We start from the raw sequence: 20,054 nt of genomic DNA, 5'->3' as shown, positions 1-20,054 counted from the left end.
CCTAAATATCTGACAATGGACTGTTCCAGTGTTGGGTGACGTAAAGCATGATTCTCTGCTATGACATGCAGACTGATTCTCTGCTGACATGAAGCCAGATTCTCTGTTACGGGACCTCTCTCCTCTGCCTGGGTGCCTGGGCCTAAATATCTGACAATGGACTGTTCCAGTGTTGGGTGACGTAAAGCATAATTCTCTGCTATGACATGCAGACTGATTCTCTGCTGACATGAAGCCAGATTCTCTGTTACGGGACCTCTCTCCTCTGCCTGGGTGCCTGGGCCTAAATATCTGACAATGGACTGTTCCAGTGTTGGGTGACGTGAAGCCTGATTCTCTGCTATGACATGCAGACTGGTTCTCTGCTGACATGAAGCCAGATTCTCTGTTACAGGACCTCTCTCCTCTGCCTGGGTGCCTGGGCCTAAATATCTGACAATGGACTGTTCCAGTGTTGGGTGACGTAAAGCATGATTCTCTGCTATGACATGCAGACTGATTCTCTGCTAACATGAAGCCAGATTCTCTGTTATGGGACCTCTCTCCTCTGCCTGGGTGCCTGGGCCTAAATATCTGACAATGGACTGTTCCAGTGTTGGGTGACGTGAAGCCTGATTCTCTGCTATGACATGAAGACTGATTCTCTACTGACATGAAGCCAGATTCTCTGTTACCGAACCTCTCTCCTCTGCCTGGGTGCCTGGGCCTAAATATCTGACAATGGACTGTTCCAGTGTTGTGTGACGTAAAGCATGATTCTCTGCTATGACATGCAGACTGATTCTCTGCTAACATGAAGCCAGATTCTCTGTTATGGGACCTCTCTCCTCTGCCTGGGTGTCTGGGCCTAAATATCTGACAATGGACTGTTCCAGTGTTGGGTGACGTGAAGACTGACTCTCTGCTATGACATGAAGACTGATTCTCTGCTGACATGAAGCCAGATTCTCTGTTACGGGACCTCACTCCTCTGCCTGGGTGCCTGGGCCTAAATATATGACAATGGACTGTTACAGTGGTGGGTGACGTAAAGCCTGATTCTCTGCTATGACATGCAGACTGATTCTCTGCTGACATGAAGCCAGATTCTCTGTTACGGGACCTCTCTCCTCTGCCTGGGTGACGTGGCCTAAATAAATGACAATGGACTGTTACAGTGGTGGGTGACGTGAAGCCAGATTCTCTGCTATGGCATGAAGACTGATTCTCTGCTGACTTGAAGCCAGATTCTCTGCTATGGGACCTCTCTCCAATTGATATTGGTTAATTTTTATTTATTTTATTTTTATTTTAATTCATTTCCCTATCCACATTTGTTTGCAGGGGATTTACCTACATGTTGCTGCCTTTTGCAGCCCTCTAGCTCTTTCCTGGGCTGTTTTACAGCCTTTTTAGTGCCGAAAAGTTTGGGTCCCCATTGACTTCAAGGGGGTTCGGGTTGGGGACGAAGTTCGGGTTGAGTTCGGATCCCGAACACGATCATTTCCGGGAAGTTCAGCCGAACTTCTCGAACCCGAACATCCAGGTGTTCGCTCAACTCTAGTCACAATAGATAAGGACACCATAGTCACTACAGGTTTTCGAAAGCCCACCGCCACAAATTCATTACTTCACTACGACAGCTATCATCCACTTAGCGTAAAACAAGCAGTTCCGTATGGACAATTCATACATCTAAAGCGTATCAACAGTACAGAGGCAGGATATACAGAGCAGGCCCAGGAACTAAAGGAAAGACTTTTAGCTAGGGGGTACCCAGAAACTGATCTTGATGCAGCCATAAAAAGAGCAGGTCAATTTACACAAAGGGAGTTACTTAAAAAGTAAAAAGGCAGCCTGAGAAGAAAACACTACAGAGAGATTTGCCTTTGTTTTCAAATATAGTCCTTTAGCTGATACGATCAAACAGGTTATATTTAAAAACTGGGACATCCTCAAAAATGAGGAGGGTCTACAGGATTTAGTAGGCAATAAACCGTTGATTACCTTCAAAAAGTGCCATACGATTAGGGACAAATTAGTGAGGAGTAGACTGAGGGAAACAAAAATAAAAAATTGGCTCACTGAACGTATACCAGTAGGGAGTTATAAATGTGGCGATTGCTCTTTCTGTCAATATGCTTTACAGGGCAAATACATCTTTTTTGCAGGTATCAAACACAGGATTAAACAATTCACCACATGTAAAACAAAATATGTGGTTTATCTAATACTATGTTCCTGTGGATCTTTCTACATAGGGAAGACCATTAGCCCTATGTATGAGAGGTTCAGGGAACATATTAATTCCGTTAGGTCAGGAAAAGGATGCCCAAGATAGATTGAACATATACTGAGCATACATGATGGTAATATAAAATGTTTAAAGTTTGCGGCCCTGGAACATGTCCCTGTCCCAACATTGGGGGGAGATAGAAACCGCCTCCTCATGCAGAGGGAGGCGGATTGGATCATTAGCACAGGTGCGATGGGCCCCCTGGGATTGAATGACCGCAATGACTTAAGCGTATTTTTATAATTAAGAATAGTAGCAATCACCTAGATTAGCAAATGTAAGCAGACAAAGTAGATGTCAGGGATGTTTTTAGTCCGATACCTGAATTCACAGTTGAGTAAGCGAGGCAATTGATTGCTGGTTTTCATTAGCGTCGGTGGTTGCCTAGGCAACAAAAGACGCGTTAAAAAGGAGCACACAGGTAGCGTGATTAGGTCAGAGGCCAGAGGAAGCGCAAGGTGTGCGAAACGGCCGTCGCCAGCTGATCACTTCTGGGTCTCCTAATTGGGCACATGGCCTGAGCTTGCCCTTTACGTCTTGGAGGTGCTGGCCTGCCCTGCAGCCAGTGTATTATCTGAACGTGTGTTTAGCACGGCAGGGGGCGTTATCACAGACAAGCGCAGCCGCCTGTCCACAGCCAATGTGGACAAGCTTGTGTTCATTAAAATGAACCAGGCATGGATCCCACAGGACTTGTCCGTACCTTGTGCAGAATAGACATGTATACTGGCCTTAACCAGCCATTGTTATACTACAGCGCAATTGCTCATTCTTGTATTTTGGATATTTCACACTCTTTTGGAGTGTACCCTAATAAAAATAAATTTAAATTAAAACCAAAAAAACTGTGTTGGCTACCTCGTCCTCCACCACCGCTGCTTCCACCTACACTGCTACGTCTATCGCCTCCTCAAACTCCTACTCCATATGGACCTCCACCTCAAATAAATAAATTTTTTATTTTTTTGTACGTATTTCACTAATTTGTCTGTTACATTTTTGGGTGAAATTCACCAATTTTTGGGTGTGATATAACACTCCTATACCTAGTAGACAGGTAAAAAAAAATCATTAATTTGTCTGTTACATTTTCGGGTGAAATTCCCCAATTTTTGGTTGTGATATACCACTGCTCTACCTAATAGACAGGTTAAAAAAAATCACTAATTTGTCTGTTACATTTTCGGGTGAAATTCACAAATTTTTGCGTGTGATATACCACTCCTATAACTAGTAGTCAGTTAAAAAAAATTCACAAATTTGTCTGTTACATTTTAGGGTGAAATTCACCAATCTTTGGCTGTGATATACCCCTGCTCTACCTATTTGACAGCTTAATAAATTTCACAGATTTTACTTTTACATTTTCGGGTGACATTCAACAATTTTTGGCTGTGATAGATCCCTGCTCTACCTAGTAGACAGGTTAATAAATTTTACAAATTTTTCTGTTACATTCTTGGGTTCACATTTTACTATTTTTGCCGTGAATAAACCCCTGCTCTGCATAGCTGACAAATTTTAAAAAATTATCTGTTCCATTGGTGGGTGACATTAACTTATTTCTGGCGATAAAAAACACGTGCTCTGCATAGGTGACAGGGACTTAAATTTCTAAAATCCGTCTTTAATTGGCCCTTTATTTCAATCCTTCTGCTTTAATAATTTGTCCCACATTTCCACTTCATTCCATTGCAGCCATTGACCTCCCTTGGATGAAGTCTCCCTTTCTCACGCTCCCTCTCTGGCGTGGAACCCTAATTCGCCGATAACCGTGATCAACATGGTAGGCTCAGAAAAGAACATCGAAAGCTGATAGAGAAGATATCCAAATGGATGGTGGACGTCACAGGGACGTGCGATCAGGCAGAAGTTATCTAGAGTCAACAAAGTGGCAGCAGGGCCTCTCCTGGCTAACGTTTCCAAATCCAAAATACCCCAGTGACATTCCCTATAATTTTTTATTAATCATTCAAATAACAGGGCATCTTAAGAGTCTGTATCGTTATTTATCGTCACTACCTCCCCGAGTCAGGAGTGAGTAATTGCAGCGCGCCCCCTCCTTTCCTTCAATTCTTAAGTTTTAATAGCTTCTCCCACATTTCCACACGATCACTATTAAATTTCATCCATTGATCTCCCTTGGATGTGGTCTCCCTTTCTTGCGCTCCCTCTCCGGCGTGGAACCCTGATTCGCCGCTAACCGTGATCAACATGGTAGGCGCAGAAAAGATCATAGAAAGTTGATACATAAGATATCCAATTGGATCGTGAACAAATTTAATGTTACCATGTTTTTATTGAACACACCATGTAAACATTCACAGTGCAGGTGGAAAAAGTATGTGAACCCTTGGATTTAATAGCTGGTTGAACCTCCTTTGGCAGCAATAACTTCAACCAAATGTTTCCTGTAGTTTTCAGATCAGACGTGCACAACGGTCAGGAGTAATTCTTGACCATTCCTCTTTACAGAACTGTTTCAGTTCAGCAATATTCTTTGGATGTCTGGTGTGAATCCCTTTCTTGAGGTAATGCCACAGCATCTCAATTGGGTTGAGGTCAGGACTGTGACTGGGCCACTCCAAAAGGCGTATTTTCTTCTGTTTCTTCTGTTTAAGCCATTCTGCTGTTGATTTACTTCTATGCTTTGGGTCGTTGCCCTGTTGCAACACCCATCTTCTGTTGAGCTTCAGCTGATGGACAGATGGCCTTAAGTTATCCTGCAAAATGTCTTGATAAACTTGGGAATTTATTTTTCCTTCGATGATAGCAATCCATCCAGGCCCTGGTGCAGCAAAGCAGCCCCAAACCATGATGCCCCCACCACCATACTTCACAGTTGGGATGAGGTTTTGATGTTGGTGTGCTGTGCCTCTTTTTCTCCACACATAGTGTTGTGTGTTTCTTCCAAACAACTTAATTTTTGGTTTCCTCTGTTCACAGAATATTTTGCCAGTACTGCTGTGGAACATCCAGGTACTCTTGTGCAAACTGTAAACATGCAGCAATGTTTTTTTGGGACAGCAGTGGCTTCCTCTGTGGTATCCTCTCATGAAATCCATTCTTGTTTAGTGTTTTACGTATCGTAGATTCGCTAACAGGGATGTTAGCATATGCCAGAGACTTTTGTAAGTCTTTAGCTGACACTCTAGGATTCTTCTTCACCTCATTGAGAAGTCTGCGTTGTGCTCTTGCAGTCAATTTTACAGGATGGCCACTCCTAGGTAGAGTAGCAGCAGTGCTGAACTTTCTCCATTTATAGACAATTTGTCTTACCGTGGACTGATAAACAGCAAGGCTTTTGGAGATACTTTTAGAACCCTTTCCAGCTTTATGCAAGTCAACAATTCTTAATCGTAGGTCTTCTGAGAGATGTTTTGTGCAAGGCATCATTCACATCAGGCAATGCTTCTTGTGAAAAGAAAAACCCAGAACTGGTGTGTGTTTTTTAATAGGCCAGGGCCCTGTGAATGTTTACATGGTGTGTTCAATAAAAACATGGTAACATTTAATTCTTTGTGTGTTATTAATTTAAGCAGACTGTGATTGTCTATTGTTGTGAGTTAGATGAAGATCAGATCATATTTTATGACCAGAAATGTGTGTATTTGTGCAGAAATCCATATCATTCCAAAGGGTTTACATACTTTCTATTGCAACTGTATATGCACATACATAGTGGTAATACATGCAGTAAAAATAATATTTATTTTTCAATTTATATATATATATATATATATATATATATATATATATATATGTGTGTGTGTGTGTATATATATATATATATATATATATTTGTGGGGATTCGTTCTGGTAGACAGGGTGTGCAGACGCAGTACAGAGGCAAATTACAATACTTCTGTGCTTATTTACACAGAAACCAAAAACAAAACGTCACTTTGCAGTCTTGGTGTTAGTTCACACACAATGGAAAGCCCACATAGCAAAATTCACCTTATTGGCAGTTCTGCCTCCAGCAGTCCATAGCAGGCTTTTAGGGGGCCTGTTTCCCTTACAGACGGGTCTCAGCCCTCCAGCACGGCACAAGCCTCAGATCCCAGCACACATACCTCCTGAGCTCCATTGTCAGACTGAGGTAATCCTCCTCACCTGGCAGTGCTGGCTGGTTTTTAGACCTGGCAAAACCTGGCCTAGAACATGGGGGGTAGTCACCCACCCAGCACTTTGACTACTCCCAGTAAGAGCCGTCCCGGATCAGCTATACAGCCATACTAAGTATTAAGGTGTAAAACAGCAACTGCTGCTGACACATAAAAACCAGCTCTTACTCCACCAAGGCCAGGAACCTTGGTGATACATTCCTATCTTCCCCGATGATTCCTTGTGCCTTCTTACATACCTCCCCCCTTTGTTCAACCCTAAGGGGGTGAACACATGCCATACAGTATACTCGGGACAGGGCATCCGCGTTTCCCTGCAACCGGCTTGCCCTATGTTCTAAGGAGAACTTAAAGTTTTGTAAGGACAGGAACCACCTGCTGGCTCTGGCATTTTTCTCTTTGGTCTGGCTCATCCACTTGAGAGGGGAGTGGTCGGTCACCAGGCGGAATGTTCTCCCCAACAAATAATAGCAGAGAGACTCGAGTGCCCACTTGATAGCTAGGCACTCTTTCTCCACTATACTGTACCTGGTCTCGGCTGGGGTGAGCTTGCGGCTTAGGAAGACAACAGGGTGCTTCTCCCCGTTGACTTCCTTAGACAGTACAGCACCAAGGCATACTTCGGAGGCGTCTGTCTGCACTATGAATTCCCGCTTGAAGTCAGGAGTCACCAAAACCGTGGACCCACACAGGTTGGACTTCAAAGTGGCCCGGTCATTCCAGTGAACCATCACGGACTTGCGTCCTTTCAATAACCCTGTCAATGGCGCGGCTACAGTAGAAAAGTGGAGAATAAATCTCATGTAATAATCTATAATTTCTAGGAATGACTTTACTTGTTTAGTGGTGACAGGTCGGGGATAATTTCTTATACCCTCTATTTTGTTTACTTGGGGTTTGATCACTCCGCGCCCAATGACTTACCCCAGGTATTTAGTCTCCTCTAGCGCTTTTTTTGGGGTTAGCGATTAGTTCTGCCTTCCAAAGGGAGTCCACTACAGCCTGCACTTTGGGTAGGTGACTTTCCCAATCGGTACTGTGGATGACAATATCGTCCAGGTAAGCCGAAGCGTGCCGACGATGTGGACGCAGCACAATGTCCATAAGCCATTTAAAAATGGCGGGGGCACCATGCAGACCAAAGGGTAGCACTCTGTACTGATACAGCCCTTCAGTTGTGATGAAGGCAGTTTTCTCTTTGGCAGCCAGACTTTCACCTGAGGCTCAGTGACAATATCATACCGAAAAGTGCGTCCAGGGAGATCCGAAAACACATCCCTCTGACCTCCTGAGCCTTCTTAGAGGAGAGGCTGTCAACAATTCTTACTGTGGTAGCTGCTTCCCTTGCTTCAGACAGAGGGGCCGAAACCACTTCCTCTAGAAAACCTGGCCATGGGCTGTCTTCAGTACAGGTTTCCCTATCTTTCCATGGTTTGAGTAGATTCACCTGCTCCGACTTTTGCCTCCCTGGCTGGTGTACCTTGTAATTTACCTCTCCAATTTTGTTCAAGTACCTTGTAGGGCCCCTGCCACCTGGCTAGGAACTTACTGTCCACGGTCAGCACCAGAACCAAAACCCAATCACCCGGGTTAAAGATCCGGACCTGAGCATGACGATTATACAGTGCCTTGCAAAAGTATTCACCCCCTTGACTTTTTTCTTATTTTAGTGCCTCACAACCTAGAATTAACATGGATTGTTTGAGGATTTGCATCATTTAATTTACAGAACATGCGCACAACTTTGAAGATTTTTTTTTTATTATTGTGAAGCAAACAAATAGGTCAAAATAACAGAAAAAGTCAATGTGCATAACTATTCACCCCCCTAAAATCAATACTTTGTAGAGCCACCTTTTGCGGCAATCACAGCTCCAAGTCACTTTGGATAAGTCTCTATGAGCTTGCCACATCTTACCACTGGGATTTTTGCCCATTCCTCCTTGCAAAACTGCTCCAGCTCCTTCAAGTTGGATGGTTTTAGCTTGTGAACAGCAATCTTTAAGTCTGACTACAGATTTTCTATTGGATTGAGATCTGGGCTTTGACTTCACATTTATATGTTTCCCCTTAAAGTGTTGCTTTAGCCGTGTGTTTGGGGTCATTGTCCTGCTGGAAGGTGAACCTCCGTTCTATCCTCAAATCACGCACAGAGTGGTACAGGTTTTACTCAAGAATATCCCTGTATTTAGCACCATCCATCTTTCCCTCAACTCTGACCAGTTTCCCAGTCCTGGCTTCTGAAAAACATCCCCACAGCATGATGCTACCACCCTCATGTTTCACTGTGGGGATGGTGTTCTTTGGGTGATGTGTTGTTTTGGGTTTGCGCCAGACATAGCATTTTCTTTGGTGGCCGAAAAGTTCAATTTTAGACTCATCAGACCAGAGCATCTTCCTCCATAAATTTTGGGAGTCTCCCACATGCCTTTTTGCAAACTCACAACGTGCCTTTTTGTTTTTAGCTGAAAGTAATGGCTTTCTTCTGGCCACTCTGCTATGGAGCGTACGGCTTATTGTCGACCTATGTACAGATACTCCAGTCACTGCTGTAGAACTCTGCAGCTCCTCCAGGGTTACCTTAGTTTCTGTGCTGCCTCTCTGATTAATGCCCTCCTTGCCTGGTCTGTGAGTTTTGGTGGGCGGCCGTTTCTTGGCAGGTTTGCTGTTGTGCCATCTTCTTTCCGTTTAGTTATGATACATTTGATGGTGCTCCTGGGGGATCATCAAAGATTTGGATATTTTTTTATAAGCTAATCCTGACTTGTACTTCTTAAAAATATTGTCCCTTACTTGTTTGTAGAGTTCCTTGGTCTTCATGGCAATGTTTGGTTAGTGATGCCTCTTGCTTAGGTGTTGCAGCCTTTGGGGCCTTTCAAAAAAAAGGTGTGTATATGTAATGACAGACCATGTGACACTTAGATTGCACACAGGTGGACATCATTTCACTAATTATGTGACTACTGAAGGTAGTTGCACCAGAGGTTTTTATGGGCTTCTTAACAAAGGAGGGTGAATACATATGCACATGCCAATTTTCTGTTTTATATTTATAAACAATAGTTTTATTTATATATTTTTCTCATTTCACTTCACCAACTTAGACTATTGTGTTCTGATCCATCACATAAAATTAACAAAACATTGAACTTAAGGCTGTAATGTAACAAAATACAAAAAAAAAAGTCAAGGGGGTGAATACTTTTACAAGGCACTGTAGATCCCACTCTGGGCTCGCTGAGCGGCCTCCATATGACCCCTGACAAGAGGCAAAATGGTTTCTATCCGCTGTTGCATCTTGGTAACATACTCAAGGACACTTCTATGTGGAGTGGGTTGCTGTTCCCATGCCTCTTTGGCTACATCTAACAAACCGCGAGGATGTCTGCCATATAGCAATTCGAAGGGCAAGAACCCAGTAGAGGCCTGGGGCACCTCTTGCACAGCGAACCTGAGATAGGGCAGAAGAAGGTCCCAGTCCTTCCCATTTTTAGACACCACTCTTTTTAACAAGGTTTTTAATGTTTTATTAAACCTTTCAAACGGGTGGCAAACGGACGTATGTAACTGTTTGATATGCAGCAACTTACAGAGCTCCCTCATGACCTAAGACATAAAAGGGATCCCCTGGTCAGTCAGAAACTCTTTAGGTAGCCCCACTCAGGAGAACATTTCCATTAGCTCCTTAGGTATCAGTTCAGCCAATATAGGTCGCAGTGGCACCGCCTCCGGGTACCGAGCGGCGTAATCTAGGACGACCAGGATGTGTTGGTGTCCTCTAGCGCACTTTGGTACTGGGCCTACGAGGTCCATTGCAGTTCGCTCAAATGGTACCTCGATGATCGGGAGAGGTACCAAGGCACTGTGGAAAAAGTGCTGGGGGCTAGTTGCCTGGCAGGTCGGGCAAGACTTAAAGAATTCGTCCACCTCTATAAACACACTGGGCCAGTAAAACCGTTCCTGTGTTTTCTACATTCCCAGATGCCCCCCGAGAACATGTGGGTGGGCTAACTCCAACATGAGTTTGCGATAAGCCTGGGGCACCACTAACTGTTCAATATGTTCAGCCCGCAGTTGGTTTACCCGATACAACATATCCTGATGAACCACAAAACGGGGAAACACTAACTCTGCCCCTGGTTGTTGTGGTTCACCATCTACTATTAATACATTTCCCCAAGCTTGGGATAGGGTTGGGTCTCAGTGTTATGCAGTACCAAAATTATCCCCAGAGACATTAAAGGGTTATTCCCATCACACTGTTTCATACTTAGCTGCTCCCAGCGCGCTGTCCACTTCCTGGTTTCGGCAGGGGGCGGGATCCATCTTGATTGAAGTCTTCTCCCGGCCGGGCTGCGCGCTGGACTGAATGTGCACGCCGCCGCGCATGCGCCCTGGTGACTTCTTCCTTGCAAGTATACTACAGTATACTGGCCCGGAAGAAATCACCATAGCGCATGCGCGGCATCGGCATGCGCTTTCGGGACTGCGGGCGGCCGGGAGAAAAGAAGAAGTTGTCTGCGCAAGCGCAGCCACCGCGATTCCGGAGAAGAGCGGTGGTCGTAACCAGGGGAGACGGAAGACAACAGTCAGGAAAGTATATGTTAATTTTCTTCTAAGGGGTGGGAATTAGTTAATTAAATATATTTAGAAAAATTATCACTGTTAAATCATTAACAGATTTACCAATGATCATTAAGATGGGAATACCCCTTTATGGTAGGCCAGCTCAGGCCCCGGCAGAAAGTCCTCTACATCTCCCAACATTACATTCAGTGGGGTTGTCCCCCCCTCTTCCACTGAAGTGGCGGTCACCCCTACCGCTGGCCCTTGGGCCTCGGGTTCCCAGGGTTCTGGCCCCCCCCTGGAGCCAGGCCACTCTGATGTGGTTACCCCTGTCTCATAGGTATCTGTCACTCTTGCGGCAAGGCACAGTTCCAGGAAGCCCGGGATGTCTCTCCCTATTATAATTTCATAGTGTAAATTTGTGGCAACTGACACTTCGTGAGTCCACCTGCCGGCCCCTGTGGTTAGAGACACCAGAGTGGTGGGATAGTCTTTTAAATCTCCATGGATGCACATGACTACGACTTTCCGGCCAGTATACTCCGTGGACCGTACCAGGGGAGCCCTTACTAGGGACACCAGACTCCCTGAGTCCAGCAGAGCCTCCGCTGGAGTGTCTCCCACTTCCACCCGGCACAAGTGGTTTAGAGTTTCTGGGGTACCTGCTGAACACAGCTTCCTGGCATATAACGACTGGCAGTAGCCATAGTTAGTATCCATGGGTTCCACCTGATGTGGACAGTCAGCTCTTACATGGCCAGGCTCTTGACACCACCAGCAGACTATCGGAGCCAGGTTCGTAGGGGGTACATCCCGGGTGGGTTTGGTTGGTACAAGTCGCTGGTTCTGGGATGGAGATTTATGGGGTTTGACTGCCCCCCTCCCAAAAGAACCCCCCGTAAGATTCTTAGTAGCCTCATAGTGCTCCACCATTTCCAGGGCATTGCCAGGAGACACCTGGCCGATCTAGTGCTGGAGAGGGGTTGGCAGAGCCCTCCAGAACATATCAGCCAATAGTCTATACAACATAGCCGTCGGACTTAGCACATCAGGCTGTAGCCACTTTTGCAAGAGGTGGAAAAAGTCATAATACTGGGGTCTCGCAGGCTCTGCCGGCTTAAACCCCCAATGATGTACCCGCTGGGCCCAGACCAACACATTCACCTCCAGTCTTGCCAAAATCACACCCTTTACTTTTTGGTAGTCGGCCGCTTGATCGTCCGGCAAGTTGAAATACACTCGCTGGGAATTGGATGCAAGGAACGGAGCGATGACCTCAGCCCACTGGTCTCGGGGTAGCTTCTCCCTGATGGCCACTTTCTCGTACATCTCCAGGTAGGTTTTGATGTTGTTTGCGGGGGTCATCTTAGGAATCGTGGCACGGACTGCTTTCCGAGCATCGTGGAAGCTCGGGGTTGCTCCTGCTGTCTGCAAAGCCATCACGTGTTGTAGCACCAACTGCTTGGTCTCCTGCTGCTGCTTATTAGCCTCGCGTTGGTGCAGGTTTGTCTCTTGCTGCTGCAGATTAGCCCCCATGAGGGCCTTCACAACAGCCTCCATTTTGTCGTGGGGCACTGGTTGTAATACAGCTGGTTTAATGTATGGCATACAACCGTGCCTGGAAAACTGCAGAACCCAAAAATATTGGTGTTCACGTCAGCCTCACTGCTCTTGCGCGCATCCTCCACCAATTGTGGGGATTCGTTCTGGTAGACAGGGTGTGCGGACACAGTACAGAGGCAAATTGCCAGTTCTTAAATCAAACTTCCGTGTTTATTCACACATAAAGCAAAAACAAAATGTCACTTTGCAGTCTTGGTGTTAGTTCACACACAATGGAAAGTACACATAGCAAAAATCACCTCGTTGGCAGTTCTGTCTTCAGCAGTCCATAGCAGGCTTTTAGGGGGCCCGTTTCCCTTACAGACGGGTCTCAGCCCTCCAGCACGGCCCCAGCACACATACCTCCTGAGCTCCACTGCCAGACTGAGTTAATCCTCCTCACCTAGCAGTGCTGGCTGGTTTTTAGGCCTTGCAAAACTCGGCCTGGAACATGGGGAGTAGTCACCCACCCAGCACTTTGACTACTCCCAGTAAGGGCCATCCCGGATCAGCTATACAGCCATACTAAGTATTAAGGTGTCAAACAGCAACTGCTGCTGACACATAAAAAACAGCTCTTACTCCACCGAGGCCAGGAACCTCGGTGACACGTACCTATCATCCACGATGATTCCTTGTACCTTCTTACAATATATGTATATATATATACATACGGTATTTGTATATATATATAAAGGTCGAAAGGTATGGGCAGCACAGCTGTCTGTAGGTGCGGTCGGAGTGCCAGTGGCTGTGGGGCGATCCACCTCCACAGCACTTCCAAGGCGTAAAAAAAGTAGAAAAGGCTTTATTCAATAATAATAAAGCCTTTTCTACTTTTTTACGCCTTGGAAGTGCTGTGGAATTTTTTCATTTATATATATATATATATATATATATATATATATATGTGTGTGTGTGTATACATATATACACTCACCTAAAGAATTATTAGGAACACCTGTTCTATTTCTCATTAATGCAATTATCTAGTCAACCAATCACATGGCAGTTGCTTCAATGCATTTAGGGGTGTGGTCCTGGTCAAGACAATCTCCTGAACTCCAAACTGAATGTCAGAATGGGAAATAAAAGTGATTTAAGCAATTTTGTGCGTGGCATGGTTGTTGGTGCCAGACGGGCCGTTCTGAGTATTTCACAATCTGCTCAGTTACTGGAATTTTCACGCACAACCATTTCTAGGGTTTACAAAGAATGGTGTGAAAAGGGAAAAACATCCAGTATGTGGCAGTCCTGTGGGCAAAAATGCCTTGTGGATGCTAGAGGTCAGAGGAGAATGGGCAGACTGATTCAAGCTGATAGAAGAGCAACGTTGACTGAAATAATCACTCGCTACAACCGAGGTATGCAGCAAAGCATTTGTGAAGCCACAACACGCACAACCTTGAGGCGGATGGGCTACAACAGCAGAAGACCCTACCGGGTACCACTCATCTCCACTACAAATAGGAAAAAGAGGCTACAATTTGCACGAGCTCACCAAAATTGGACTGTTGAAGACTGGAAAAATGTTGCCTGGTCTGATGAGTCTCGATTTCTGTTGAGACATTCAAATGATAGAGTCCGAATTTGGCGTAAACAGAATGAGAACATGTATCCATCCTCTGATGGCTACTTCCAGCAGGATAATGCACCATGTCACAAAGCTCGAATCATTTCAAATTGGTTTCTTGAACATGACAATGAGTTCACTGTACTAAAATGGCCCCCACAGTCACCAGATCTCAACCCAATAGAGCATCTTTGAGATGTGGTGGAACGGGAGCTTCGTGCCCTGGATGTGCATCCCTCAAATCTCCATCAACTGCAAGATGCTATCCTATCAATATGGGCCAACATTTCTAAAGAATGCTATCAGCACCTTGTTGAATCAATGCCACGTAGAATTAAGGCAGTTCTGAAGGCAAAAGGGGGTCCAACACCGTATTAGTATGGTGTTCCTAATAATTCTTTAGGTGAGTGTATATATATAAACGTATATATATAAGCTACTGTTCGGTGCTCTGCTGCATGCACGCACACAGATCGTTCATGTGTGCAAAAACTGTAGTATAAAAATTCACTACAGTGCTCTGCAAAAATCTAAACTGACACTAACTGAAATATGTATATATATATATTGTGGGGGGTTAGCTCTTCTCCGGGGGTCATTCACACAAGTATCTTCACCAGTCACCAAGTTTAAGGTCCAAACATTGCTTTTATTTGGCACCTCAGAAAAACAAACATAAATCATACAAAATAAACACCTGCCCGGCTGGGCTCTAACTAAACACTTCTTCCTCCTTCTTCCTGCTTCCAGCGCTGCGATGTGGTGGTCTTCATTGACCAGCCAATCGCAGTGCTTGGAGCTGCAGGGGGCGGTGCAGCACCATGCTGCCCTTACCCGGCATGGCTGCCTGCCGGTAAGAGCAGCCATGGTGCCGCGATTCCGCCCCAATCATTTTTCAGAACCCCGCGGACCTTGTGACGTACATGTACGTCACTAGTCTTTAAGTCCCGTCCAGATATGACATATATGTACGTAATGGGTCCTTATGGGGTTAATGTAATTTAAGTCTGCTGTGTGTTTTACCTTGCTGAGTGAAAATGCACCATAACCACAGGTATGTTGCTACAAAAACTGCATGCACTTTCTGAAAACCGCATGCATTTTTTTATGCTTTCTTTTGCCACATTTAAAATACAGCACAGCAAGCACCCTCACACTGTCCATGTAAGACCCTAACCTTGCTTTATTCTGTGTCTAATGGTGCGTTCAAATGATCGTTTAGCTTTACGTTCAGAACACAGCGTGCTTAAAAAACAGAAACATAATATTTTTTTAAAACTTTCAACAAAATAAAAAATAGTAGCAGAATTTCATACAGTAAATGTGTTTTAAAACTATGAAACAGCATGTGTGGAAGAGCCCTGATGTTGTTTTACTTTTTTAGGTGTCTAACTTAAAAGGCTTTTGTACACTTTTTTATATTGATGACCTATCCCCAGGAGCATAATTATACAAATACATAATTTGCTGTATGTATTCTCAAACCATTGTTTCTGTGTATTACAGTTTTATGTTTTCCTCACCCTTACTGTATTTTTTTGTGGATTTTAAATTTTTTGGGCTTGAATTTTATACATTTTTGGTAGTTATTTTAGCTTTTTTCACACATTTTTGACATGCACTTATTCAATTTTTTTTTACTGTATAGTACTGTTTCTTTACACCTAAACCCTTCTATTGAAAAGGGTGAAATCTGCACACAAATTTTTTTTTGCAGATTTCTATATCTGCACATCAGGTGAGTTTCCGCACAAAAGAAAGAAGCAAAGTTTCATGAGATTTGTCTAATCTTACAAACTTTGCTGTAATACGCTGTCATTTTGCTGCATGTAAATCTGAGCTGAAAATCCGTGTGTAATCCACATTGTGTAAGGTACCTTAAAGGTTTTAAATACAAAGAACGTTGTATACTCACGGTACTGTTGTTTTGGGGAATTTCTGCATGTCATTTTCAGACATATCCTGTAAATAGAAAAATACTAAATATATGATAATATTTTGATGAAATGATTCATGACTATTTTTAAGTCACACCATGCACAGCGTCTGTTAACAAAAGCGGTTTATACTGTTAGTGTTTGTCTTTAAATAACATGTAGCTGAACTCTAATTTTTAAGAGACCTGATGTTTGTACAGTGATACAATACTAAGGGTGGTGTCATACTTTTTTTGTCAGTTTTTGATGCCGTTTTTTGAGCCAACTCCTGAAGTGGGTGAGTGAAAAATATGAATTAAGGACTTATACTTCCTGCTAGATTCACTTATGGCTTTGGCTAAAAAAAACTGCAACAAAAGTGTTCCACTAGGAGGATGTAGTGAAGACAGAGAGAATAGAACTGACAGGTTTCTCTGGGGTTGCAAGGAGGAGAAGCAGGAGAAATGCTGTTACCCCTGCTATTGACATTGGGAATAATGTACCGTAGTTGGCTGTGAAATTTCTATGAACTATGCATGTGTTTTTATAACACTGGTTAAAAAATGAAATTTTTGTACTATCTATAAAATACACGGTGCAATACAATAATGTGTCTGCCTACCACCAATGTAACTATGCAGTGTTTGCGATTAAATTTATATTAACTATGTTTGCATTTAATAAAACAAAAAACAAAAAAATTGTACTATGAAACGCACAATGTGATGCAATAGTACATCCACCTACCACCAATTTAACCGTATTGTGTTGGTCGTAAAAATTCTATGAACTCTTTGTTTAAAATAATTGATATAAAAATGGTGCTATTACCGTAAAATGCTTTTATATAATGGCTATAATGCAATGCATTTAATAACACGGACTGATATAATGCACTAAAAAAAAAGCCAGCACCGCCTTTGCAGCAGAATTCCATTGGGTCCTGTGCTGGTAATAAGACTATGTAGAAACTTGAGGTTTCTAAAAAAATAAATAAAAAATAAATAAAAAAAAAATAAAAAAAAAATAGTCTCTCTGTTCTTGCAGGGGATTTTTAATGTAATGTAGAACTGCTAGGCTGACATGTAGCAGCAAATAGTGCAGCGAGCCTCTGTGGGAGCTGGTGTCGAGGAATGGTAGTGGCCCTGGTGTAGTGTTGTAGTGTTACAGTGTTCTACATACATTTCTGTTGCAACGAAAGTTGTACCACTGAAGAATGAGGCCAGACTTGAACGTAACAAGGTACTTTTAGTAAGTGCAACACAGAACTTGCAAATACAAACAGAAGCAGCAGACTTTAGTGCAATTCTTTTCTGGCACCAGCTAAGGAGGTATGGTGGCAAATGGGATGTCTGTAATTCTGCACTTAGATGTTACTGGCCTAGTGGCCTATTGGTGAGGAGGACGTCTTTGGCCCATTTTTTATCACAGCAGGGTCAGCAGAAGCTGGATGTCTCAGTTCACTCTGCTGTCTCTGATCCCAAGACTCTACTTGAGTCCTTACTTTGATTCAGCGGAGTTGGTGCTCTATGAGTTGGTGCTCTCACTCTCTAGCAGGAGAGGAACCTCCCTAGCTCAGCTGTCCACTCTCTCAGGAGGGATGGAACAGAGTTGTTAAACCCTGTTGCAGCCAGCCATTGCCAACCAAAACCTCCTCCTGCTAGATAAAATCCCACAGTACAATAGACAAATATAACACTGCATAGAATTGCACATGTGACACAGAACTGAACAGTGACACAGGAAGTACTATAGGAAGAAGATCCTGTGTCTCTCACCACTTGCTGCTATCTGTATTCTTTTCTCCACGTTCTGTCCTCTTTCCCCCAGTTTCTATCTTTATATACTATAGTCCTCCAGGCCCCAACACCACAGCTGTTATCTGTATCTAGTCCCCTGGCACTCACATGCCCAAACTTCTATCTCTTGTCCAATTAATACTACAAACCCACTGTATTTGTCACTTTTCAAGCCGCAATATGTATTTTACGGTGCCCTTGCCAAGTCTATGAAAAGAAGGCATGTTTAGGGCTCATTCGTCATTATGTACTATTAATCATTATTTATAAAAGTGACAAATAATTAAATCTAGGGGGGGTGGACTATCGTATAGAAGGTGGAGACTCAGTTCCCAAAAGTAGAGACTGAAAAGGTGAGGTGGAGCTCTCAAGCAGTCCAGAGCTCAAGACATCATAACTGCCCTATCATACAACTCCAGATCAGGGATCATAATAGATCTTAGGAACCGGAATAGGAAGTACCTGTTGTCGATAGGTCAGGCGAGGCAAAATTAGTGACATAAGAAAGTTTTCCCTTCCAAACCATGACAATGTGGGAAGATCTAATTTGGCTAGACTGGATATAATAGAATGTAGTAAAGGGGAGTAATTAAGGGAGAATAATTGCGAGGTATCTGGGCTAATCTTTACTCCTAGGAAAGTGAGATATGGGGGGGACCAGTCAAAGGGAGACCGTGGGCCAATCGTTGTTGTCTGGTTGGGTTCAGTCCAGAATAAATAATCAGGAATTTCTTCTGTTCCCTTTAAAATGTGATAGGTAGCCATAAGTTTCCAAAATGTTGATATATTTTATTGTGAGATATCTCTGGATTGGTGATCATGACCATAAGATTGTCGGCAAAGGCCGCAGTCTTGTGCTCCTGAGTTCTGCTCCCCAAGAGAGATACCTCTAATTTGAGGGTATGTCCGGAGTATATCCAATAAGGGCTCCTGCATCAATGCAAAAAACCCTGCCTTGTCCCATTTGTTATCCAGAAAGGCAAAGACAGGTCTCCATTCACCGCAATCAAGGCAATTAGGTTGAATCCTTGCCCTCCTTGGGTATAGGAGTAACGTAGGCCTGGATCATATCTGGGGTTAGGGGAGTACCTGTTAAGGTTTGGATACAAACTGTCAAAAAGTGGGGAAGCAGGAAGAATTATAGGATGGGCTTTTCCCACTTGGGGACAGATGTACAGCCTGAAGAAGTTCCTCCATAGTAAATGGGGAGGACAGCAACTGCAGCTGGTCCTCTGTTAGAGATAGCAGCACCATTGCATCTAGAAAGGAATCTATGGAGCTCTCAGTCTAGGAATAAGCTAAGTTCTGTCCCTAAGAGTCCAGATTGTATAGTGATTCATAATGGGTCATAAACTGAGACACAATGGCGCTAGATGAAAACACCATGGACCCCGAGGGCAACCGTAATTAGTGCACAAAGTTGGCAGATCTTCTATTATTCGCCGCATCATAAACCTGAAAGCAAAATTTGACAAGCTTAGAGAGTACATCAGCCTGACTAATTGTGACAGTGTCCTCAAAAATAAATAAAAATACAGTCACAAAATTGGATATTTTTAAAAGCATTCTAAAGTCTCATTGTGAGAAGTATATACCTTATGGGAATAAAAGGGTCAAGAACAAAAAACCCAATGTGGATAAATAGAAATGTAAAGGGAGCACTGCATGACAAAAAGAAAGCATTTCAATTACTAAAATAGGAATGCATTAAGGAAGTGCTAAAAAAAATACAAGGAGAAAATTAGAATATGTAAAAGACAGATAACTGGAGACAGAGAGACTCATTGCCAAAAGGAATAAAACTATCCCTAAAACGTTCTTCTGTTATATAGCTGGTAAACAATTTCAACCTAAAGGCGTTGGCCCTTTAAGGAGTGATGAGGGAGGAATTGTACAGAGTGATGAGGAGAAAGCAACATTTTTAAACACATATTTCTTCACTGTATTCACCAAGGAAAATTAAATGTCAGAATAAAGGCATTAAATGTGGCATGCTTGACCTGGGAAGAAGCTCAGCAGCATCTTAAAAAGATTAAAATAGACATGGCCAGATGGCATACACCTCTGTGTTTCTGATATTAAAGAACTGTATAATTACAGGGTCTGTTCCACAGGATTGGCGTTTAGCAAATGTGGTGCCAGTATTCAAAAAGGAGTCAAAAACAGAGCCTGGAAACTATAGACTGGTAAGTCTAA

The 20,054-nt window shown here is 43.5% G+C and overlaps 1 protein-coding gene across 2 annotated transcripts in view; it reads right to left on the bottom strand.

Moving 5' to 3' along the window:
• The window catches only part of LCP2 (lymphocyte cytosolic protein 2), a 583,862-nt gene that overhangs the window by 500,429 nt on the left and 63,379 nt on the right, over nucleotides 1-20,054 (bottom strand). For both annotated transcript variants that reach the window (XM_040442789.1, XM_040442797.1), the window contains exon 3: nucleotides 16,059-16,105. In XM_040442789.1, coding sequence (XP_040298723.1) covers nucleotides 16,059-16,105 — 47 coding nt within the window. The remainder of the gene's footprint in view (nucleotides 1-16,058; nucleotides 16,106-20,054) is intronic.

This window comes from Bufo bufo, chromosome 1 (genome assembly GCF_905171765.1).
Source record: "Bufo bufo chromosome 1, aBufBuf1.1, whole genome shotgun sequence".
Taxonomy (NCBI): Eukaryota; Metazoa; Chordata; class Amphibia; order Anura; family Bufonidae; genus Bufo; species Bufo bufo.
Note: the sequence above shows the minus strand (reverse complement) of the source record. Positions and strands in the feature narration are given on the sequence as shown.